This window comes from Schistocerca gregaria, chromosome 1 (genome assembly GCF_023897955.1).
Source record: "Schistocerca gregaria isolate iqSchGreg1 chromosome 1, iqSchGreg1.2, whole genome shotgun sequence".
Classification (NCBI taxonomy): Eukaryota; Metazoa; Arthropoda; class Insecta; order Orthoptera; family Acrididae; genus Schistocerca; species Schistocerca gregaria.
Window position 1 is genome coordinate 1,131,165,315 of NC_064920.1, and position 25,158 is coordinate 1,131,190,472.

A 25,158-nucleotide genomic window follows, 5' to 3' on the forward strand; every position below is an offset into this window, starting at 1 on the left:
ACACGTTCAAATTGCAGAGTGGCTCCAGGAACACACTTCTGAGTTTAAACACTTCCGCTGGCCACCAAACTCCCCAGACGTGAACATTACTGAGCATATCTGAGGTGACTTCCAACATGTTGTTCAGAAGAGATCTCCTCTCTCTCGTACCGTTACGGATTTATGGACGGCTCTGCAGGATTCATGGTGTCAATTCCATCCAGCACTACTTCAGACATTAGTTGAGTCCATGTGCCACGTCATGTTGAGACATTCCTGCGTTCTCGCGGGTGCCTTACACGATATTAGGCAGGTGTATCAGTTTCTTTGGCTCTTCAGTGTATATATATAATCCTCTTCGGTGCCAATCTCTTAATCTCAGACTAGCACTTGCACCCTACGTCCTCAATCAGTTGCTGGGTGTATTCCAACCTGCGTCTTCCTCTACAGTTATTATCCTCTACGTCTCCCTCTACCACCATTGAAGTAATTTCCTGATGTCTTATCATACACCCTACCATCCTGTCCCTTTTTCTTGCCAGAGTTTTCCATATGTTTCATTGTTCGCTTATTCTGTGAAGAACCTCATCTTTCCTTGGGTTTTAAGTCCAGTTAATTTTCAACATTCTTCTGTAACATGGAATCTCAAATGTTTTACTCCCGAGGTAGCAGAATTCATTAACTTTCATCACCAGTTTTGATGTTAAGCATCTCTATTCTAGTTTCTGCTACTTCTTAACTATTCCGTCTTTCTTCGATTTGCACTCAGCTAAAGAATAGTAATGTCATCAGTGAATCGTATAAGCGATATCCTTTCGTTCTGAATTTTAATACCATTCTTATATGTTTCTTTTATTGCCTTCATTGTTTCTTTGATTTATTGATTGAACGGTAGCGGGGAAAGACTAATTTCTATCTTACACCAATTTCAATTGGAGCACTGTGTTCTTGGTCTTTCAGTCTTTTTGTTCCCTCTTGATTATTCTACGTATTTTAGTCTATATTACCCGTCTTTTCCTGTAGTTTACTGCTGTTTCTCTCAGAATTTCGATGACTTATTTTGTCGGAAGTCTTTGGGCGCCATTGTTGATGACAAGTAGAAAATGGTGCAGCAATCGGTGACAATGATGTTTGTTGCATATCTATCTTTAGGTCACTATCTTCATTGCTAAAAACCAGTGAAGAACCAGTTACAATAAGGTAACATGCAAGCCTTATTAAACCTTATTAAATGTACAACTGCATAAGCTTTAAATGTAAGTCAGTCATAAGATACATACCAGAAATGTTAATTTAAAACACGAGAGTATGCACGTAGTCCCAACTGGACTATTTACGTTGAAAGATGGCGAAACTGACTGTTTTCTCTTACTTCACATTATCGATGTTTGAAATGCAAATTATATACAGTGATATGTAGATCGATATTCTTGTGAGTTGCGTTTGTCTGGGCTGACACTTTCATAGATAGACATGAGATAGAAGTGGGCCCATGGGCGCCATTAACTTAACGCAGGTTGTAAAGATGACACCGACGTCAGGTAGGACAGCGTTCGGCGATAGCTTTTCTGCACACTGGACAGCGTGAGCGGTTGACCATCGCAAGCTGACACAACGCGGACAGCAGGTAACGCCGTCGTTGGAATTCTGCACGAGATCATCGCCGCTCCCACGTTTCTAACGTTGTTTTTTTTTCTGCGGAAAGGGCTTTGTAAAATACAGTAAAGGTCCGAAAGGCGAACAACAGTGAGCCTTGGACGGAGAAAGCAATAAAGGAGGCGCCAGTCTGACGATGGGAGAGCAATATACTGGTGGACACCAAGCAGACTCTGTCAGAGCTACAGGTAATTTATACGAAGGGTCACGAAATGTAAACCACAGTGAAAGTCTGATGAAGTTTTGCACAGGTGTGTTTGGGCAGTGTCTCTAGTATGCCCGTAGATCGCATTACGTCGTTTTTTTTAGTTGTGAGCACGCTGAGAACACATAAAGATATCTATAACAATAGTGTCTCCCGCCAAGTACGAGGGCCTGGTGAGAGATTTTGCCTGAAGCTATGCAGCCAACATTACATAACTGTCGCTCGTGTTCTTCTTCAAGACAATTCTCAGCCGCATTCTGCAGGGGCAAGATGCTCCTGCATCGTTTTCAATAGGAAATGTTTGATTGTCTCCCTCTGAGTTTTATCTCTGCTCACATGAACCGCTGGCTATAAGGACAACATTCTGTCACAGACTACGAGCTATATGCTAGCGTAGGGAATTGGCGGAAAGCACTAGCAGCTGCTTTCTATAACGAGGGTATTGGAAAGTTGGTACAGCGCTACGACTAACGAATAAGTCGGATCGGCGACTATGGAGATAAGTAGCTGGAAGCAGTAGCTAACTGTTGAAAATAAAACAGTTTTGGTTTACACTATGGTTTCCATTTCGCGACCTATCGTTTCTTGCTTTCCGAATAGCCCTTGTAGCTCTAGCCTCTCGGCAGAACACGGCAGGCAAGGTGTGAGGATTATATAAGCGTGAGACTGAAACTTTCTCGCCCCAAAAATACCTGTAGCTGAGCCCTCAAATGAAAACCTTTAATCTGTAATAACAAATCGAAATTTCGCACCCTTATCCTGTAAGCTGATGAGCGTGTTACGAACAGCATACAGAATGGCCTGTAAGTGGCAGCATAGTGCAGATGCACACATACCGTCGAAGTATCAGTATAAAGATGGCCGCACCACTTGCGACTTGCACCAGGGAAGAACAGCGTTCTGTTATTCGGTTTTTGCTTAGTGAAGGTGAGAAACCCATTGAAATTCATCGACGAATGAAGGTTCAGTACGGTGATGTATATTTGTCACAGCAGCAAGTCTACGAATGGAGTAGGAAGTTCGTAAATTGTGTGACTTCAGTGGAAGATGCTCCTCGTCCAAGTCAGGCACAATGAGTTGTAACTCCACAGAACGTTGCAGGAGGCAGCACATAAATCCGTACGAGTACGAGGGTGTGGAGGTCTCTTACGGACAGCACGTTGCAAGGCACCCCAGATATATTCAATAATTTTCACGTCTGGGGTGGCCAGCGGAAGTGTTTACACTGAAAAAATTGGTCTTGGAGCCACTCTGTAGCAATTCTGGACACGTGGGGTGTTGCAGTATCCTGCTGGAACTGCCCAGGTCCGTCGGAATGCACAATGGACATGAATGGATGCAGGTGATAAGACAGGATACTTACGTGCGTGTCACCTGTCAAAGTCGCATCTAGACGTATCACGGGTCCCATATTACTCCAACTGCACACGCCCCACACCATTACTGAGCTCCCACCAACTTGCAGAGTCTCCTGCTGACATGCACGGTCCACGGATTCATGAGGTTGTCTCCATACCAGTACACGTCCATCAGCTCGATACAGTTGGAAATGAGACTCGTCCGAGCAGGCAACCTGCTTCCAGTCATCAACAGTCCACTGTCACTGTTGACTGGCCCAGGAGAGGGGTAAAGCTTTGTGTCGTGAAGTCATCAAGGTTATACGAGTGGGCCTTCGGCTTCGAAAGCCCATATCGATTATGTTTATTTGAAAATTTTCAGCAATTATCGGAAGGGTGCCCTTCTGTCAAGCTGAACGATTGTCTTCAGTCGTCGTTCGTCTCGTTATTGCAGGATATTTTTCCGGAACAGCGGTGTTCAGATTTAAGGATTACTGGATTACTGATATCCACGGCACACCCGTGAAATGGTCGTACGTGAGAATCCGCACTTCATCGCTACCTCAGAGATGCTGTGCTACCACGTTCAAACTCACGTGAATCATGATAGACTCCCATTGTAGCAGAAGTAACCGATCTATCAGTCGCGTCAAACTCTTGTTTTTAACAGGCGTTGCCCACTGCGGCGCCGTTTTCTGCCTATTTACGTCTCTCTGTATTTGAATGCGCACGCCTATACCAGTTTCTTTAGCGCTTCAGTATATATCAACAAGGATTTAACCTTCCATAAAAGAAAAGGCGAAAGCTTATTGATTACAAAATAGGACGAACGACACAAGTCAAGCGAGATGACAGTAAACCATGAACTGTTGGCAACAAGTGGCAGCAACAAATAATTAGCACTCTACTGGGTGGCGTTTGGTTGGCAAAGACTGATGTTTATCTGTTGAATCTACTTATGCCGCCCCAAAATATGGAACTACCTAACGCTGAATAGACTTTGATGGATTTATTCTATACAGAAGTTATATTACGTTGGTGCCATTGAGAACAAATGTCGAGACTGTGATTCTTTTTGCCCTAAAAAGCCGAAACGGCAATGCTATACCCCATTCTCGATGTGTAGCGCTGTGTCACGTGACAGTCGCGGTCCAAGCGTCTGCACTGTAGGGATGTGCGGTGCCTACAATTCGTTATCATGGGTAAAGTCGAGGGCTGGTGAACTTTTAGACAGATCGCAATTATTACCTATCAGAGTCCTGAAATCTCGGCAGATTCCAGCTTGTGAAACTCCCGTTCGGTGGTCATACCGTGGACCAATTTGACTCACTTATACAGCAGTGCGCACGTGCAAATCAAAGGTCAGGGAAGCAGTCCTGACACGAATAAGATTGTCCTTGGGACAGTGAGCTGTCCGAGACCACTGAGGTCTCAGGTGTCGATACAACTAGGACTTCACCACAGGCTCCCCAGCTAATACCAGCGCCAATGCAAAGTCACGCTCAGGTCCAGTGTCCCAAGTGCAATCCACTCATAAAGAGAGCCAGGACTGAATTTCCTCCCAAGACTTGAGTCTGAATCAGAAGCCACGTTTTTCTGCTCCTCCCTTTCCATCAAACCTCAGTAAATTGAAAAAGAGCACCCATGCAACCAGTCACAAGTCTCCATCAGTGTTATGTCTTCCCCCTAGCTCATTTGCTCTACCCTCCAGCCAACCCTAACCAAAGTTAATAATATTCTTTTCCCTATTGGAGAAGCAGCCAATCCCTGACTTGTAAATTCCCGCGCAGGGAGAAGACATTACGCTCCTGAACTGTTTTTCCCAAGGCCACTTTAGGCAGCATGTTTTGAGTTTTTGTTTAGGCCTAAAATGAACAACACATTTATCACAGAGCTCATTATGTGGGCGGGTCGAGCCTTACAACACGTCTAACCAGGGGCCTCGGCTAAACAGAGAGAAGAGCTTTTGTGTCTCAACACAGACCATTTCAGAGCCGCCATAAACGTTGCGTTCCGTCCTAAAATTCTTCCGAGGGCTGAGGCTTATCAAAAAACATCGGATGGCTCCATTGGTAGCATCCAGTCTACATCTACATCTACATCTACATGGATAATCTGCAAATCACATGTAAGTGCCTCGCAGAGGGTTCATCGAATCACTTTCACAATTCTGTATTATTCCAATCCCGTATAGAGCGTGGGAAGAATGAACACCTACATCTTCCCGTACGAGCTCTGTTTTCCCTTATTTTATGTCTGTGATCGTTCCTCCCTATGTAAGTCGGTGTCAACAAAATATTTTCTCATTCGGAGGAGAAAGTTGGTGATTCAGGGTCAACTGCCACTTTTCGCACCATTCCAGTGTTTCATCTAAATCGTTTTGCAGTTCGTTTTGATCTTCTGATAACTTTATTAGTCGATAAACGACAGCGTCATCTGCAAACAACCGAAGATGGCTGTTCAGTTTGTCTCCCAAATCGTTTATGTAGATAAGGAACAGCAAAGGACCTAGATCACTACCTTGGGGAACGCCAGAAATCACTTCTGTTTTACTCGTTGACTTTCCGTCAGTTACTACTAACTGTGACTTCTCTGACAGGAAATCACAAATCCACTCACATAACTGAGACGATATTCCATAAGCACGCAATTTCAATACGAGCCGCTTGTGTGGTACAGTGTCAAAAGCCTTCCGGAAATCCAGAAATACGGAATCGATCTGAAATCCCTTTGCGAATAGCACTCAACACTTCATGTGAATAAAGAGCTAGTTGTGTTTTACAGGAACGAAGTTTTTTAAACCCATGTTGACTGTGTGTTAATAGACAGTTTTCCTCGAGGTAATTCATAGTGCTTGAACACAATATATGTTCTAAAATCCTGCTGCATATCGATGTCAACAATGTGGGCCTATAATTTAGTGGATTACTCATACTACCTTTCTTGAACATTCGTGTAACCTGTGCAACTTCCCAGTCTTTGGGTATGGATCTTTCGTCGAGCGAACGGTTGTATATGATTGTTAACTATGGATCTAATGCATCAGCATACTCCGAAAGGAACCTAGTTAGTATACGGTCTGGACCAGAAGACATGCTTTTATTAAGTGATTTAAGTTGCGTCACTACTCCGAGGATATTTACTTCTACGTTACTCATGTTGGCAGCTGTTCTCGATTCGAATTCTGGAATATTTACTTCGCCTTCTTTTGTGATGGCATTTCGGAAGACTGTGTTTCGTAACTCTGCTTTGGCAGCACTGTCTTCGATAGTATTTCCATTGCTATCGCGCAGAGATGGCATTAATTGTTTCTTACCGCTAACATACTTCACATGCGACCAGATTCGCTTTGGATTTTCTGCCAGGTTTCGAGACAAAGTTTCGTTGTGGAAACTTTTATAAGCATCTCGCATAGAATTCCTCACTACATTTCGAGCTTCTGTAAAAGATCGCCAATCTTTGGGATTTTGCGTCTGTTCAAATTTGGCATGTTTGTTTCATTGTTTTTGCAACAGTGTCCTAACCCGTTTTGTGTGCTAAGGAGGATCAGCTCCGTCGTTTGTTAATTTATTTGGTATAAATCTCTCAATTGCTGCCAATACTACACTCCTGGAAATTGAAATAAGAACACCGTGAATTCATTGTCCCAGGAAAGGGAAACTTTATTGACACATTCCTGGGGTCAGATACATCACATGATCACACTGACAGAACCACAGGCACATAGACACAGGCAACAGAGTATGCACAATGTCGCCACTAGTACAGTGTATATCCACCTTTCGCAGCAATGCAGGCTGCTATTCTCCCATGGAGACGATCGTAGAGATGCTGGATGTAGTCCTGTGGAACGGCTTGCCATGCCATTTCCACCTGGCGCCTCAGTTGGACCAGCGTCCGTGCTGGACGTGCAGACCGCGTGAGACGTCGCTTCATCCAGTCCCAAACATGCTCGATGGGGGACAGATCCGGAGATCTTGCTGGCCAGGGTAGTTGACGTACACCTTCTAGAGCACGTTGGGTGGCACGGGATACATGTGGACGTGCATTGTCCTGTTGGAACAGCAAGTTCCCTTGCCGGTCTAGAAATGGTACAACGATGGGTTCGATGACGGTTTGGATGTATCGTGCACTATTCAGTGTCCCCTCGACGATCACCAGAGGTGTACGGCCAGTGTAGGAGATCGCTCCCCACATCATGATGCCGGGTGTGTGCCCTGTGTGCCTCGGTCGTATGCAGTCCTGATTGTGGCGCTCACCTGCACGGCGCCAAACACGCATACGACCATCATTGGCACCAAGGCAGAAGCGACTCTCATCGCTAAAGACGACACGTCTCCATTCGTACCTCCATTCACGCCTGTCGCGACACCACTGGAGGCGGGCTGCACGATGTTGGGGCGTGAGCGGATGACGGCCTAACGGTGTGCGGGACCGTAGCCCACCTTCATGGAGACGGTTGCGAATGGTCCTTGCCGATACCCCAGGAGCAACAGTGTCCCTAATTTGCTGGGAAGTGGCGGTGCGGTCCCCTACGGCACTGCGTAGGATCCTACGGTCTTGGCGTGCATCCGTGCGTCGCTGCGGTCCGGTCCCAGGTCGACGGGCACGTGCACCTTCCGCCGACCACTGGCGACAACATCGATGTACTGTGGAGACCTCACGCCCCACGTGTTGAGCAATTCGGCGGTACGTCCACCCGGCCTCCCGCATTCCCACTATACGCCCTCGCTCAAAGTCCGTCAACTGCACATACGGTTCACGTCCACGCTGTCGCGGCATGCTACCAGTGTTAAAGACTGCGATGGAGCTCCGTATGCCACGGCAAACTGGCTGACACTGACGGCGGCGGTGCACAAATACTGCGCAGCTAGCGCCATTCGACGGCCAACACCGCGGTTCCTGGTGTGTCCGCTGTGCCGTGCGTGTGATCATTGCTTGTACAGCCCTCTCGCAGTGTCCGGAGCAAGTATGGTGGGTCTGACACACCGGTGTCAATGTGTTCTTTTTTCCATTTCCAGGAGTGTATTTCATTGAATTTAAGCTACATCTGGTCTACACTTATATCATTAATTTGGAGTGAGTGGAGATTGCCTCTCAGGAAGGTGTCAAGTGAATTTTTATCTGCTTTTTTGAATAGGTATATTTTTTGCTTATTTTTCGAGGATTTGGAGATTACAGTATGGAATCTTGCTACGACAGCCCTGTGTTCACTAATAACTGAATCGGTTTTGATGCTCGTTATTAACTCAGGACTATTTGTTGCTAAAAGGTCAAAATATTTTATGCGCACCTCCGGAATTTCACATGTATTTTCGCCAACATATCGAGGGTAAATTAAAGTCACCACCAACTATTATCGTATGATTCGGGTACGTGTTTGAAATCAAACTCAAGTTTTCTTTGAACCTTTAAGCAACTGTATCACCTGAATTGGGAGGTCGGTAAAACGATCCAATTATTATTTTATTACGATTGCCAACAATGACCTCTGCCCATAGTAACACACAGGAAGTATCTACTTCAATTTCGCGACAAGTTAAACTACTTCTGACAGCAACAAACACGTCAACTGTGTTTAGCCTATCCTTTCGGAACACCATTACGTTCTTCGCAAAAATTTCGGCTCAGCTTATATCCGGCTTTAGCCAGCTTTCAGTGCCTACAACGGTTTGAGCATCAGTGCTTTCTATTAGCGCTTGGAGCTCTGGTACTTTCCCAACACAGCTACGACAATTTACAACTGTTATACCAATGGTTCCTGTATCTACGTTCCTCCGGTGTTCAGACTGCACCTTTTGTGACTGAAGCCCTTCTTGTGTTTTCCCGAGACCCTCTAAGGTGAACGTGGGACCTCGCGGATTTTTATGGGCGTCAGCTCTTTACACACTGTCGGTTTACGATCCTGTCGAAACGCCTTGATGTGGCCATGACCTGGCGACCCGCTCTTTCCTTCGCCCCCTGTCCTTGCCGTGGCCTAGCAGATAGGTCCAGGTAGGCAGTTTTTTTTCGCCCCTTCGGTCAAAAGCATTGTTTGCACCCCGGTGCGACATATTCTTGGGACAAGCGTTCCGTCACCGGTAAGTGCATTGCGATGTTCCTCTCCCTAATGTACATGCTACCATCAATCGCTGCTCATACCGATAAATTCTGTCGTCTCACAAAAATATGTCTAGGGGTAATAACAACATCGAGAAGCAGACCTGAATATGAAAAAGTTGAGATAGTGACTTATCCATCGGTTTGCTTTCGTTACTGGAAAGAGATTGCAATGTTTATAATTCACTCGTTATTACGTTTCGTGACCAAACTTTCAACTTATTTGTCACGTAACAAAAAAATTACTACTGTTAATCGAGATGAGAGAACCTGTCGGTCTAGAAGAAAGGAGAATACTGACATGAAATACTCTAAGCTCAGTATTACAACGATTACAGTGTAGACGACAAGATGGTCTTCTTTTGTGTGATTAAGACTGAGTTCCTGAGAATAACTTATTTCAGGCTCAGTCGCATATAACAGCCTTATTATTAACAAGCAGAACTTGCGAAAATATAATTTTACAGTGCTGGTGCTTAATCAGCACACACCAAACACTCAGTTAAATCCTCCGGTGCATTTTTTTTAATAATGACAGTATAAAAACCCTACTGACATTACTCTTGTCACTACCACAGATGCTGTCGCCGCAATTTGAATGACGTTATAATTTCAATAAGGATTTTATAAAGTAGCTGGATTGAGCCATTCTTTTTCCATCATACGCTGCATATGTTGACGGATTTCTTCCATTCTGCAGAAATGACCTCAGTAACAGATTCGCTGCTGTTATTGTTGCAGGGCACGTAGCCACGTAGTTTCGGTCCGTATAGTTCTGTTGTGTGTGAAATGGCAGCGGTAGGGTGGCAGCCTAATGACTATATGCCCACATGTACATGGGGAATTAAGGTTTGTAGAGATACATTAGAGATATGAGCTCCATCTTTTTGAATTAATCATGCACTTCGTTGTTTCGAAGGTGAAGCCCATAATATTCTGCCGACTTATCGTGGTAGGCATTTTGTTAACAACAGCAAATGATTGGGAGCATTATCAAGTAATTTGTTGACGGTGTAGATACATAACACACAAATCATTCATCTCGACTGACATGCGGCAACCCTTGACGGCAGAATAACTTGTGCTAGTGACATCGTTCAGTATCACCAACAAATAGTAGTAATCCAGAATGAATTTTTCACTCTGCAGCGGAGTGTGCTGTGAAACCTCCCGGCAGATTAAAATTGTGTGGCGCACCCTCTCATTTAGTAATGCTTAGAAGTTTCATATGAGTACTCTCGGTTGCAGAGCGAAAATTTCATTCTGGAAACAATCCCCCATAGTGTGGGTGAGCCATGACTCTGGGATACCCTCTCCCCGAGGAGTGCCAGTCCTGTAAGTTATGTAGAACTTCTGTATTTGGAATGTCAGAGATCGGGTCCTGGCAGAAGTAGAGCTATGAGGACGGATTGGGAGTCGTGTTCTGGTAGTTAAATAGTAGAGCACTTGCCTGTGACAGGCAAAGGTCACCAGTTCGTGTACCGGTTCGCTTCACAGTTTTAATCTGCCAGTAAGCTTCAGTAGTAGCCAACATTATTATACGAAGGTAAACGAGGGGAAATGTTTTTCCAAAAATCTTGGAAAATTCTTAGCCGATTTACTTCGAGTTACTGCATGATACTGGAATAAAATTTAGGAACCGACATTTGCTACAAATTTTCTAAACAAAAAAATTTGCATGGTTTCTTTAAAAACGGACTGTGAGAAAGAAATTGCTGTGCTTTAAAAATGTGAAGGTTAGTTTTCTTTCTCGCAGGCGGCTTTAACCACGATAGCACGGCGTTAATAACAGGATACAAATTGTTAAGCTCCTTTCTCTTTTCCTTCCTCTGTGAGCCACGCTGCCTTCTCTCCCCTTCTATTCTTTTACTGTATGCTATCACATTCCCTTTTGTCTCCCTCCTCCACCGCTTTCTCTCATGTTCACTGATGTTAGCACGCATTACTAAAAACCTACCTCACCATAATTTCTGAATTTTGATGTCTTCATCGTATCCAAATATGTTAAACTGTGTTCGTGTATATTTCTTTACCTGTGCTATTGTAATTTTTAATATCTGAATGTAGTGTAACATGCTTGCTCAAATATATGTAGTGTGAAATGTTGAGAATGCCTGACTAAAGGAAGTCCCAATGTCACCAATCTTACCGCGTTAAATAAATCCTTAAAAATTGTTTCTCCCATAAGTGTTGTTTCTGCGTATATATTATTTTTTTAATGTATATACAATTTTCTTCCACGCGGTAGCTTCTAACAGAAAACCTTTCTTTACAGCTTATTGGCTTAAGATTAAAATATTACCACGTAATTTGAAGCGTCCTTGTAATGGTATCTACTTCTAGATTAAAACTATGCGAGAAAATCTAATTGAAGGTACTATCCTCATAGACCCTGAGCAGCAGAGGTCTCTCTTGTACTCGGTATACTAATGATACCAACCGATTTACCTGTTCACTTTAAGCGAATCAAGATTTCATTTTGCAGTAACAAGAAACCAAGTCCAAGGTCGGACATTTAAATACGTTGGTATTGAATTCTGATGAGAGTGCTTTTACCATGGCCAGTTGAGCATTATATTTCACTAACTACTGCACCAGGGTATACCAAAACCTAAAACTGTGCACCATTAGGAAGTAGGATTCATTGTTAAACTACAATTGTATACTCAACAATGTGTATGCAGTAGTATAGATGTTCTGTGTAAATGGGGTGTTTTGCTTTCTTCCTTACAATCGGTTTTACATACGATAGCAGGGCATTCAAAATATTGGACAAATTTTTCACATGATCAGTCGTATGTTGCCCTTTCACGAACTAGTAGATCAGGAAACCACTCCATACTCTTTGCACAGAGTAAACAAAACACGAAAAATGCTGTATATTTGGAAGTTTTGTAACTGTAATATGCATAAAAAATGTAAAAAACCTTTAAAACAATAAAACCCAAAAACGAAAAGAAGGGGGTCTTTTTCTAATTGGGTATGATTTTTGTAATTTCGAGTTCCGAGTGGGCGAAATCGCAACGAGGAGCCAAGTTTGCGCTTAACACAATTCCCAGACTAGGACGTATTTCGAATTCCGAAACATATTTAGCTGTGCCGGGTTCTCTACTAACAAACAAAATAAAAGAAATCCTCAAAAGAAATCCTCAACTGTCGGAAACGAAAACAAACAAGACCTCATCGCGCAACGAACGTTCCCACAGAATAGCAATCGACCTAAAAATTTGGAGAATAGCGCAAGCGGGAAGTGTTGTAGCGGGGATGAATCTCCGTTCGTTGCTGCAGCTACACTGCAGGTCTCGTGGAATTGGCGGAATGCGTGGCTCCTCAATCTACAATTTTTTTTTTGAAGTAGCTGCCAATCCTTAAGCAACATTGTATACCAAAATATTTGATCCGGTTAACATCCGCAGCTGAGGAACATATTAATAGAATAAAAATCCACGTCAGTTGCCAGTAATTTTCTTAATTTACCTGAAGATGAAGCTTTATGCTTTGAAACCGGTTGCGGACAAAATTAAGCAAATTACTGGCAACATTTTGCTGTTGTCCTCGTTCCACTTTTAAACTGATTTACGACAGCCTTTTATGGGGAAGGAGCGGTGAAAACTAACCGCCAAACCATGCTACGATTTGGCATTTTCCAAGTTGCCTTACGTGAAAGAAGCAGAAAGTGAGAGAGAAAGGTTCTACAGTTAGTGCAAACTAAACCTCAGCGCTTGAGATTGGTTGTGATTTCTGATTTTCTCACTCCGTCATCTTTTTAAAAAAAATTATTCTTGTTCGGCACCAGGCTAAATAAGATTTCAGTACCACAGTAATCTATCTACAAAAAATTATTAAGTGAATAACTGTAGCCCATTGCTACCAGGCTAAATATGATTTAAGTATCGAAGTCGTCTATCTACAAAAAATATTAAGTGGATGACTGTCGCCCATCTAAGTTGCAAGCAAAATTTACTTTTGGAGCGGTAGGACTTCTAATTCCCCCCTTTCTAACCTGGATAATTTTTTGCGGGCTTGCATGTTTACTGTTTTTCGCTGAAGTTGAGTATTTCGTGCAACGTAATTTAAGAAACGCTGCTTTACACTTTTACAAATTTGCCATGAAATGGCAGTATTGGAGAAAGTCCACGAAGAGGCAAAATGGGGAAAACAGAAGAGCTAAACGCAGGCGTGAGATACGGCGTCTCACTGGTTTTGCACGTCTTTAAAAGAAACGGGAACTCACGGCACAGTAACAGAGCGGTGCGGTACCTGTTCTCCACATCTCTGGCAGAGTCCCCGTCAGGCGGGACCCAGGAGCCTGTCGCCAGGGCGATCGCTGCCACCACTGCTGTCAGCACACCAACCGTTGACGTCATCACCTTGACAAAGAACTGCAACAAACAAAAATCCGGCATCTGAACGAATTATGCTGTCATTCACTACTAGCCCAACATCGAAAACCAAAGCAGGTCGATTAGGGGAGAAAAATCGTGCTGTCGCAAATTTTTGCACAGTGTGAAGCACGCGTTGTAGATTAACTAGCGTTACAGTTCTCTTCAAATCCTTGACATACAGGTCGTTATTTTTGTTCTGTGTCTGTTATTACTAGAGAGAAAGAGGGACATGATCCGTATTATTCGGCCTCATATAGTTATTACACTACTGGCCATTAAAATTGCCACACCACGAATATGACGTGCTACAGACGTGTAATTTAACTGATAGGAAGAAGATGCTGTGATATGCAAATTATTAGTTTTCAGAGCATTCACACAAGGTTGGCGCCGGTGGCGACACCTACAACGTGCTAACATGAGGAAAATTTCGAACCGATTTCTCATACACAAACAGCACTTGTCCGGTGTTGCCTGGTGAAACGTTGTCGTGATGCCTCGTGTAAGGAGGAGAAATGCGTACCATCACGTTTCCGACTTTGATAAAGGTCGGATTGTAGCATATCGCGATTGCGGTTTATCGTATCGCGACATTCCTGCTCGCGTTGGTCGAGATCCAATGACTGTTAGCAGAATATGGAATCGGTGGGTTCAGGAGGGTAATACAAAACGATGTGCTGGATTCCAATGTCCTTGTATCACTAGCAGTCGACATGACAGGCATCTTATCCGCATGGCTGTAACGGATCGTGCAGCCATGTCTCGATCCGTGAGTCAGCAGATGGGGACGTTTGCAAGACAACGACCATCTGTACGAACAGACTGACGACGTTTGCAGCAGCATGGACTATCAGCTCGGAGACTACGGCTGCGGTTACGCTTGAAGCTGCATCACAGACAGGAGCGCCTGCGATGGTGTACTCAAGAGACGAACCTGGGTGCACGAATGGCAAAACGTCATTTTTTTGGATGAATCCAGGTTCTGTTTACAGCATCATGATGGTCGCATCCGTGTATGGCGACATCGCGGTGAACGCACATTGGAAGAGGGTATTTGTCACCGCCATAGCGGCGTATCACCCCGCGTGATGGTACAGGGTGCCATTGGTTACACGTCTCGGTCACCTCTTGTTCGCATTGACGGCACTTTGAACAGTGGAAGTTACATTTCAGATGTGTTACGACCCATGGCTCTACCCTTCATTCGATCCCTGCGAAACCCTACGTTTCAGCAGGATAATGCACGACCGCATGTTGCAGGCCCTGTCTGGATACAGAAAATGTTCGACTGCTGCTCTGGTTAGGACATTCTCCACATCTCTCACCAATTGAAAACGTCTGGTCAATGGTGGCCGAGCAACTGGCTCGTCACAATACGCCAGTTACTACTCTTGATGAACTGTGGTATCGTGTTGAAGCTCCATGGGCAGCTGTACCTGTACACGCCATCCAAGCTCTGTGTGACTCAATTCCCAGGCGTATCAAGGTAGTTATTACGGCCCGAGGTGGTTGTTCTGGGTACTGATTTCTCAGTATCTATGCACCTAAATTGCGTGAAAAAGTTATCACATGTCATTTCTTCTTGGTGTATCTATTGTAATGGCCTGGAGTGTATTATGAATTGAATTCAAACAGAAAAAATGCAGCAAAGTGTGTGGTATGTTTAGAATCTTCTTGCACAGTTGCTTATACGAACAATATTGTGCTGTACGCTGTAATTTTTTGGGATGACATATTTCTCGAAAAACCTTATAAACGGAGACAGAGGTTTCAAATTAAAGTAGACTTGGAATACGGTACTCAGTTCATGAGTATTAAGATATCGGTGATGATGCCACGCAGAGAAACTGAGCAAATACGTATGACCAATTAATGACATGGATGTAAGAGAACAAATGTACACCAAAGACGTGGTGGGGGCCTACAAACAGGGTTCTGCAACATCTGTTCCTGACACTAAACTGGACTCGAAAGTAGTTTTTAGCTATTGGTTGCCCCAGTCAATGTTGTACTTAAATGTAGGTCACTTTTGATAGTTTTTAACAGATGTCGATTTCCTAAAGTTCAAATTTCCAGGCTGAGAAGCCTTAGTTGACATATAAAAGTATTTACTAACGTTCATCCCCGTCTGTGGGAGAGATCTTCGGAGATAAACGTGGCAGCTCTCTGAATATCTCTTTCGTAGAAGGAGATGAAACCGTAGTAAATAGTTTTATACGTCGACTACGGCCTCTCTGGCCGTAAGTTTCAACTAACACCAGTACAGAGAGATTTCACGGAAGTAAATATCAGTAGCAAAAGCGTTCACTGTATGAACTGACGATTGTTTCTACTGTCAAACTTCTTGTCCTCGACGGCGAGCGTTCATCGGAGGCAGGAGTAACTTCAGGAGCGTCCCAGGGAAGTGTGATAGGAAGGGTGCTGTTTTCTATACACATAATGATCTGACAGACAGGGTGGTAGCAGTCTGCGATTGCCGCATGGGGTAGCCGTGCGGTCTTCGGCGCCTTTTCATGATTCGCGAAGCTCTCGCCGTCTGTGGTTCAAGTCCTCCCTCGGGCATGGGAGTGTGTGTTGTCCTTAGCATTAGTTAGTTTAAGTTAGATTAAGTAGTGTGTAAGCCTAGAGACCGATGACCTCAGCTGTTTTGTCTCACAGGATCTTACCATAAATTTCCAGTTTCTAGTCTGCGGTTGTTCAGTCATGATGCTGTGGTGTACAGTGAAGTGTCGAAAATAAGTGACTCTAGATCGATATAAGATGACCTAGGCAAAATTTCTAGCTGGTTTGATGAATTGCACCTGGCTCTTAAAGTAGAAAAACGTAAATTAATGCGGATGAGTGGGAAAAACAAACCCATGACGGCTTACTTCTATTTGATGGGACAAAACATGAGATCGAAGAACTACTAGCAATATTCAATTCTTTCCACAAAACATAAAATTCACAATAGAATATGAGTAAAACAAAAGCATAAATTTCCTGGATCTTAAATTCACCAGCCACCAACAAAAACATAAGTTCACACACATACACATGACAACTCATCATGCCAATCCCACCACACAGACATGCTGCATTTAGGTCCATGCTACACAGAGTACACTCTCTTGATCTAGATGGAAACACCCTCAAGAATGCGATAGATACAATAAAGAGCATTGCCATAAGCAATGAGTACACAGCCAAAACAATTGACAATTTAGGCAGACAAATACACAGAAGCAAGACAACGAATGGCAACACTATGACAGAAGAGAAAATATTCCCCAGTATCCCGTATCTAGGCCCTGTATCACAAAAAATAGCTAACCTGTTCAAAAAAAACAAATGTAACAGTTTAATTGTCAGGAATTTAGGAAACTTCCTCTTTCAGAACATAAAAATCAAATACGAAAACATACAACAACAGTGGAGTGTACAAAGTATCATGCCCCAGTTGTCCTGCCTACTACGTAGGGAAAACAGGCAGAAACTTTAAAACCCGTTTCCAAGAACATGTAAATGTGACTCTTCAAGCTCTCTCCGAGGAAATATTGTGAAATTTGTACAACGTGACCCGGCGGCAAATCCGTTAAGACTATTTACAACATGTAAATGCTTTCAGGCTCAACCACTTTGAAACATCAGTCATTGCACATCATATGTTGGAAGCGAAACATGTCATCAACAATCTAGAAAACAATTTAGTAGTATTCCATAATGAGGCCAAGGGGAGGACCCTAAATCTGTTAGAACAACTGGAGATATACCTCCACAAAATCAAAAAACCAAAATCGATGTTAAATGAACAAACAGATTTCGCAAGCCACAGCTTTTCAGTAATTTTAAATATCTGTTCTAAAATTGTTTTCTGCATATGTCAATTGTTTCCTGCATATGTCAATTGCTTAATAATTATATCTTTAGAACTATGAAAAAATCATCTTTGACCATGCCATGCACAAAATATCTGTGAAGTGTTTACAAACATGTGTTTGCGAATGTGCCTCTTGAATGACGTGATATGTGTGTAACGATGAAGGAAAAAAAAGTTATGCTGTTGTTAAAACGTTAAAAACATTTTCCTTGGATTATTCGATAAGTTTACACTATTCATCTTCTCCACTATTTTGCACATAGTTTCTGACTTACGAAATTTGTAACCTAACATCAAACCTTTTCGCAACAGGAATATGCACTTCATCTCATTCGAGAGAACAAATAAAGCATGTGTTAAGACGAATTACACTTGAAGATGGACCCAAAGGATCCGAAATGCATCGTGTTCTGAATAAAACAAAGAAAATTGTGATTGAAGGCGTTTTTTAATTCATATCTCGAGTGTGTTGAGTACAGTCACGTTTGAAGCTGCAAAATATGGATAAAATTAAATCAAACCCATAATTTTCGGATACAGTATTAGCAGTGTCCTGCTTGACACAGTCACATCATTTAAATATCTGAAACATTGCGAAGCAATATCAAATGGAACAAGCATGTGAGGATTGTGACAGGGAAGGTGAATGGTCGACTTATGGTTACTAGGAGAGTTTTATGGGAGTGTTGTTCATCTGTAAAAGAAGCCGCATACACTACGCTAGTGAGACCTATTCTTGAGTACTGCTCGGGTGTTTGGGATACGCGCTAGGTTGGACTGAAAGAAGACATATAAGCAATTCAGATGCAAGCTGTTAGATTAGTTACCAGTAGATTCGATCAGCAAGTAGTGTTACGTCTAAGCTTCGACAGCTCAAGTGGGAATCTCTGGAGGGAAGAAGACATTCATTTCTAAGAACACAAGTAACAAAGTTTAGAGAACCGAAATTTGCAGCTGACTGTAGAACGATCCTACTGCCGCATACATATATTTCAGGTAGGGACCGCGAAGATAAGGTACAAGAAATTTGCGCTCATACGCACGCGTATAGACCGTTGTTTTCCCTCCGCTCTACCTCCGAGTTGAACGGGAAAGGAAACGATTAGTTACAGTACAGGGTACCCTCCGCCACTCACCTTACGGTAGCTTCCGGCGTACTTATCCAGACGTAGATGTGGATGAAATGCATCGAGGTCGAAGCTGAACAGCTCACTATGTGATATTCCTCAGAGTCTTATTAAACTGCAGCTACCAGTTACTGCTTGAAATGTCTACTGCAATGTACTAAGGGTTTCTCTGATTCGATTTGCCGTAGTTATTGTTTCAAAGGTTTCATATGTGGTATACAGGGTGCTGAGGAGGAATGGGCAGTTTTCACGAATATGATACGAATGGCCAGTCGAAACAAAACAAGTCTGGTAAACATAGACTCTAAAATGCATAGTGTTACTTTATTGCTCGTAATATGACGCGTTTCGTCTTAGCCATCTTCAGATGTCTAGGAGCAGCACGCTGCATGTAGATTAAAATGTTACAAGATGTACACGTAACAACCATACGCGGACATATTTTAACCTTTATATCCACGTACAGCTTGTTGCTCCTAGTTGCCTGAACATCGCTAAGTCAGAAATGTCATATCAAGAGCAATAAAGTCATTCTAGTTATGAAGCATGGCCTTTTGATCAGCGACCAATGAAGCCTTTGTGTAATAGTAATTTTAATTATCAACATGGTCGCCTGTCTTTTAAGCGATGTTACGTTATTTTCTGTATGTCTTGTAGTTTTCCTGCAGTCGTCTTCTGAATCCTGTAAGTACTTACGAATAACCCTGTACGGAAATAGATATGAACCTAAGTTCTCATATTCTCAACGACAACATTCTGTTGAGGAAACCACGGCACACGGTGGTTTTAGTGTCACACCGAAAGAAGGAGACGGAAAGAGGAGGATACGGTCACCACTCGGTTTACTTCGGGTATGTGCTTCCATCTCTGAGTCATTAAGCGTGGATGTTTCGACCAATAGAGCTCTAATATTGGAGTACTGCTAGACCCTTAATAGGATTAATAGAAAACACTGTCTACATCTACATCTACATCCATACTCCGCAAGCCACCTGACGGTGTGAGGCGGAGGATACCTTGAGTACCTCTATCGGTTATCACTTCCATTCCAGTCTCGTATTGTTCGTGGAAAGAAAGATTGTCCGTATGCCTCTGTGTGGACTCTAATCTCTCTGATTTTATCCTCATGGTCTCTTCGCAAGATATACGTAGGAGGGAGCAATATACTGCTTCACTCCTCGGTGAAGGTATGTTCTCGAAACTTTAACAAAAGCCCGTACCGAGCAACTGAGCGTCTCTCTTGCAGAGTCTTCCACTGGAGTTTATCTATCATCTCCGTGACGTTTTCGCGATTACTAAATGATCCAGTAAAGAAGCGCGCTGCTCTCCGTTGGATCTTCTCTATCTCTTCTATCAACCATATCCGGTACGGATCCCACGCTGGTGAGCAGTATTCAAGCAGCGGACGAACTGAAACCTACTTGCTTTGTTTTCGGACTGCATTTCCTAGGATTCTTACAATGAATCTCAGGTTGGCATCTGCTTTACCGACGATTATTTTTATATGGTCATTCCATTTTAAATCACTTCTAATGCCTACCCCCAGATAATTTGTGGAATTAACTGCTTCCAGCTGCTGACCTGCTATATTGTAGCTAAATGACAAAGCATCTTTCTTTCTATGTATTCGCAGCACATTACACTTGTCTACATTGAGATTCAATTGTCATTCCCTGCACCATGCGTCAATTCCTTGCAGATCCTCCTGCATTTCAGCACAATTTTCCAATGTTACAACCTCTCGATATACTACAGTATCATCCGCAAATATCTTCAGTGAACTTCCGATGTTATCCACAAGGTCATTTATATATACTGTGAATAGCAACGGTCTTACGACACTCCCCTGCGGCACACCTGAAATCACTCTTACTTCGGAAGACTTCTCTCCATTGAGAATGACATGCATCTTTCTATTATCTAGGAACTCTTCAATCGAATCACACGAGTGTAAAAGTTGAAAGAATGGCAACTTGTATTATAGCGAAATAATAGAGAGAATGTCACAGATACTACCGAGTATCAAATCAGATATGCTGCTGGATGCGAGAATTGCTTCCAGATAGAAATCAACAAGTCGTCTTTAACGGAAGAAAATCGACAGTGTAAAGTGTGATAGGACCGTTAGTTTTTACAATGAAACGAAATCATTTAGCAGAGAGCGTCAGAGCTCTTTTAACACTTTTCTCAGATGACGCGATTGTTTGTGACGCAGTAGCTACGGCAGAAGACAGTATTGCATTGCAGAATGACCTTCAGAGGACTGATGAATGGCGCAGATTCTGGCAGTTGTCCCTGATCGTAAATAAATGTAGCATACTGCACATACAAAGGAAAAGAAATCCATTACTGTACTGTAAATACGAGGGGCGTTTGAAAAGTCTGTGCAAAAATAAAAACTACTTACGTGTTTGAAGTAAAACTTCTTTTTATTTTTCGACATAGCCTCGTTTTAGACCTATACATTTCGTCCAAAGCTGTTCTAATTTGTTGATCCCTTCCGAATAATAGAATTGTACGAGTCTGAAAAATAGCTATTAGTTGCTGCAATCAACTCCTCGTTTGAATAAAATCTTTGTCCCGCCAGCCATTGCTTCAAATTGGGAAAAAGTAGTAGTCCGAGGGAGCCAACTCTGGAGAATAAGGGGGATGTGAAATGAGTTGGAATCCTATTTCCATTAATTTTTCGATCACAGCTGCTGAGGTGTGTGCTGGTGCACTGTCGTGATGGAAAAGAACTTTTTTGGGATCTAATCGTCGGCGTTTTTCTTGCAGCTCGATTTTCAAAAGGTCCAATAACGATAAGTAATATGCACCTGTAATATTTTTACCCCTTTCCAGATAGTCGATGAGAATTATTCCTTGCGAATCCCAAGAGACAGTCGCCATAACCTTTCCGGCCGAAGGAATGGTCTTCGCCTTTTTTTGTGCACATTCTCGCATGGTAACCCATTGTTTAAATTGTTATTTGGTCTCAGGAATATAGTAATGTATCCATGTTTCATCCACAGTGACTAAACGACGCTTAAAGTCCTGCGGATTCGTCCTAAACAGCTGCAAACCATCCTTGCAACACTCTACACGATTCCTGTTTTGGTCAAGCGTGAACAATCGCGGAAACCATGTTGCGGTTAGCTTTCTCATGTCCAAATGTTTATGCAAATTATTATGCACCCTTTTATTCGAGATGCCCACGGCACTACAAATCTCACGCACCATCTGTCATCCATCACAATATCATGGATGTTATCAATGATTTCTGGAGTTGTAACCTCCACAGGGCGTCCAGAACGCTCAGCATCACTTGTGCCCATATGGCAACTCCGAAAATTTTGAAACCACTTATAAACTGTTCTAATCGAAAGTGCAGAGTCACCGTAATGTTTATCAAGCTTCTCTTTAGTCTCCTGAGTCGGTTTTCCTTTCATAAAGTAAAGTTTAATCACCACACGAAATTCTTTTTCGTCCATTTTTTGACAATCACTCGACTTCCTTGATTTAGACGAATGCCAAACACAAATAAACAGGCCAATATGGCTGAAACTTGTTGTGCGTTCTCTCCAAAGATGCTACTAACTGCCGACCGGGGTGGCCGAGCGGTACTGGGCGCTACAGTCTGGAACCGCCTCGGGCATGGATGTGTGTGATGTCCGTAGGTTAGTTAGGTTTAAGTAGTTCTAAGTGCTAGGGTACTGATGACCCCAGAAGTTAAGTCCCATAGTGCTCAGAGCCTTTTTTTTTTTTTTTTTTGCTACTAGCTAAACATGACCTCGATACCCGTTGGTGTTGCCATCTCTCGGACTTTGCATGGACTTTTCAAACGACCCTCGTAGTATCTGTCGTTCTATATCTAGGAGTAACTATCCAGAACGAATTTATGCGGAATGACTACAGAGAATATATAGTAGGGAAAATAGGTGTCACACAGATTCACGGGAAGAATATTGAGGAAGTTTAACTCATCCACGAAGGAAGTGGCTTACAAGGCTCTTGTCCGACCGATTCTTGAGTGTTGTTCTTCAGTTTGGGACACTTACCGGGTAGGACTGGTATACGATATACAGAAGATTCAATCAAGAGCGGCGTGTTTCGTCACGGGCTCGTTTAGTCGGAGTGAGAACGTTACAGAGATGCCCAACAAATTTCAGTGACACCTCACAAAAGAGGCGCTGTGCATCACGGAGAGGATTGTTACTGAAATTTCGTGAGAACGGTTTCCGGGAAGAGTCGGACAACATATATTACTGGCCACTAAAATTGTTACACCGAGAAGAAATGCACTTGATAAACAGGTATTCATTGGACAAATATATTATACTAGAACTGACATGTGATTACATTTTCACGTAACTTGGGTGCACAGATCCTGAGAAATTACTCCCAGAACAACCACCTCTGGCCGTAATAACGGCATTGATAAGCCTGGCCATTGAGTCAAACAGAGCTTGGATGGCGTGTACTGCCCATGCAGTTTCAACACGATACCACAGTTCATCAAGAGTAGTGACTGCCGTATTATGACGAGCCAGTTGCTCGGTCACCATTGAGCAGAGGTTTTCAATTGGTAAGAGATCTGGAGAATGTGCTGGCCAGAGCAGCAGTTGAACATTTTCTGTATCCAGAAAGGCCCGTACAGGGCCTGCAACATGCGGTCGTGCATTTCCTGCTGAAATGTAGGGTTTCGCAAGGATCGAATGAAGGGTAGAGCCACAGGTCGAACACATCTGAAATGTAACGTCCACTGTTTAAAGTGCCGTCAATGCGCAGGTGACCGAGACGTGTAACCAATGGCACCCCATACCATCACGCCGGGTGATACGCCAGTGTAGCGATGACGAATACACGCTTCCAATGTGCGTTCTCCGCGATGTCGCCAAACACGGATGCGACCATCATGATGCTTTAAACAGAACCTGGATTCGTCCGAAAAAATGACGTTTTGCCATTCGTGCACACAGGTTGGTCGTTGAGTACATCATCGCAGACGCTATGATTCAGCGTCAAGGGTAACCGCAGCCATGGTATCCGAGCTGATAGTCCATACTGCTGCAAGCGTCGTCGAACTGTTCGTGCAGATGGTTGTTGTCTTGCAAACGTCCCCATCTGCTGACTCACGGATCGAGACATGGCTGCACGATCCGTTACAACCATGCGGATAAGATGCCTGTCATCTCGACTGCTAGTGATACAAGGACATTGGAATCCAGCACATCGTTGCGTATTACCCTCCTGAACCCACCGATTCCATATTCTGCTAACAGTCATTGGATCTCGACCAACGCGAGCAGGAATGTCGCGATACGATAAACCGCAATCGCGATAGGCTACAATCCGACCTTTATCAAAGTCGGAAATGTGAAGGTAAGCATTTGGCCTCCTTACACGAGGCATCACAACAATGTTTCACCAGGCAACGCCGGTCAAATGCTGTTTGTGTATGAGAAATCTGTCGGAAACTTTCCTCATGTTAGCACGTTGTAGGTGTCGCCACCGGCGCCAACCTTGCGTGAATGCTCTGAAAAGCTAATCATTTGCATAACACAGCATCTTCTTCCTGTCGGTTAAATTTCGCGTCTGTAACACGTCATCTTCGTGGTATAGCAATTTTAAGGGCCAGTAGCGTATTACTTCCTCCCAGGCAGATCTCGAGAAATCACCACGACGAGAAAAATCGAGAGATTAGAGCTAATGCAGAGGCTTACCGACTGTCATCTGTCCCACGCTCCATTCGCGAGAGGAACAGGAGACGGGGGGCAGGTTGGTGGTATCAGAAGTACTGTTCGCTACACACCGTTAGATGGTTTTTCGGAGTACGAGGTGGATCCAAAATAATGGATGAAGAAAGTATAACTGGCACGTGGATAGCCAACATCCCCATGAAGAGTGGAAGACCGTCGCCTCTGACGTGTACTCACCAGCTGCAGCGTCCAGTCCTTCCCGCGGGGTGCTCTGCAAGACTGCGGCGTCGACGTCTGCTCACCGACGCTATATATACAGTGGGAGGTTTTCATTACTGCTTCACAGCGACACAGCCGACGGCCGATACCGGGGAACCTCGAAATTAAGCCCGTCGGGTCTGTGTACAGAGGGGCGCGGCCACTACTCCGCGCGTCGGTGATTCGTCTCTGCTGCCGACTTTTACGAGCCGACTGTGTTCCTCACTCTTTTACTGCTTGCGCAATTCAGTCAGTTCACTGATTACTGTAGCGTCCGTGATTCGTTGTAAATATTATTGACACTTATCGAGCACAAGATATTACTAAATTTCTTCCACGCGCATGTCTTAAGTATCATTGTTTTTTTTTTTGCGGGTGGTGGTGTTGCGGGGGGGTGGGAGGGGATGTGGAAGAGGTAGGTCTTAGTTCATTGTCCCTCCCCCCCCCCCCCTACCCTACCACTCCACCCTCCCAAACTCCCCACCAAACAGAACTTACAGCTACCCCACTTTTAACTTTTAACGTGACACTGGTGCCTACGGTTTTAATAATAATGTTGTCGTTGTGGTCTTCAG

The 25,158-nt window shown here is 43.6% G+C and overlaps 1 protein-coding gene across 1 annotated transcript in view; it reads right to left on the reverse strand.

Moving 5' to 3' along the window:
* LOC126316172 (uncharacterized) overlaps positions 1-24,611 on the reverse strand; it is a 62,349-nt gene extending 37,738 nt beyond the window's left edge. The window contains exons 1-2 of the mRNA XM_049992712.1: positions 24,563-24,611; positions 13,537-13,658 (exon numbers count right to left, since the gene is read on the reverse strand). Of these exons, the coding sequence (XP_049848669.1) occupies positions 13,537-13,643 (107 nt within the window). The 5' untranslated portion in view covers positions 13,644-13,658; positions 24,563-24,611. The remainder of the gene's footprint in view (positions 1-13,536; positions 13,659-24,562) is intronic.
* Positions 24,612-25,158: the final 547 nt, after the last annotated feature.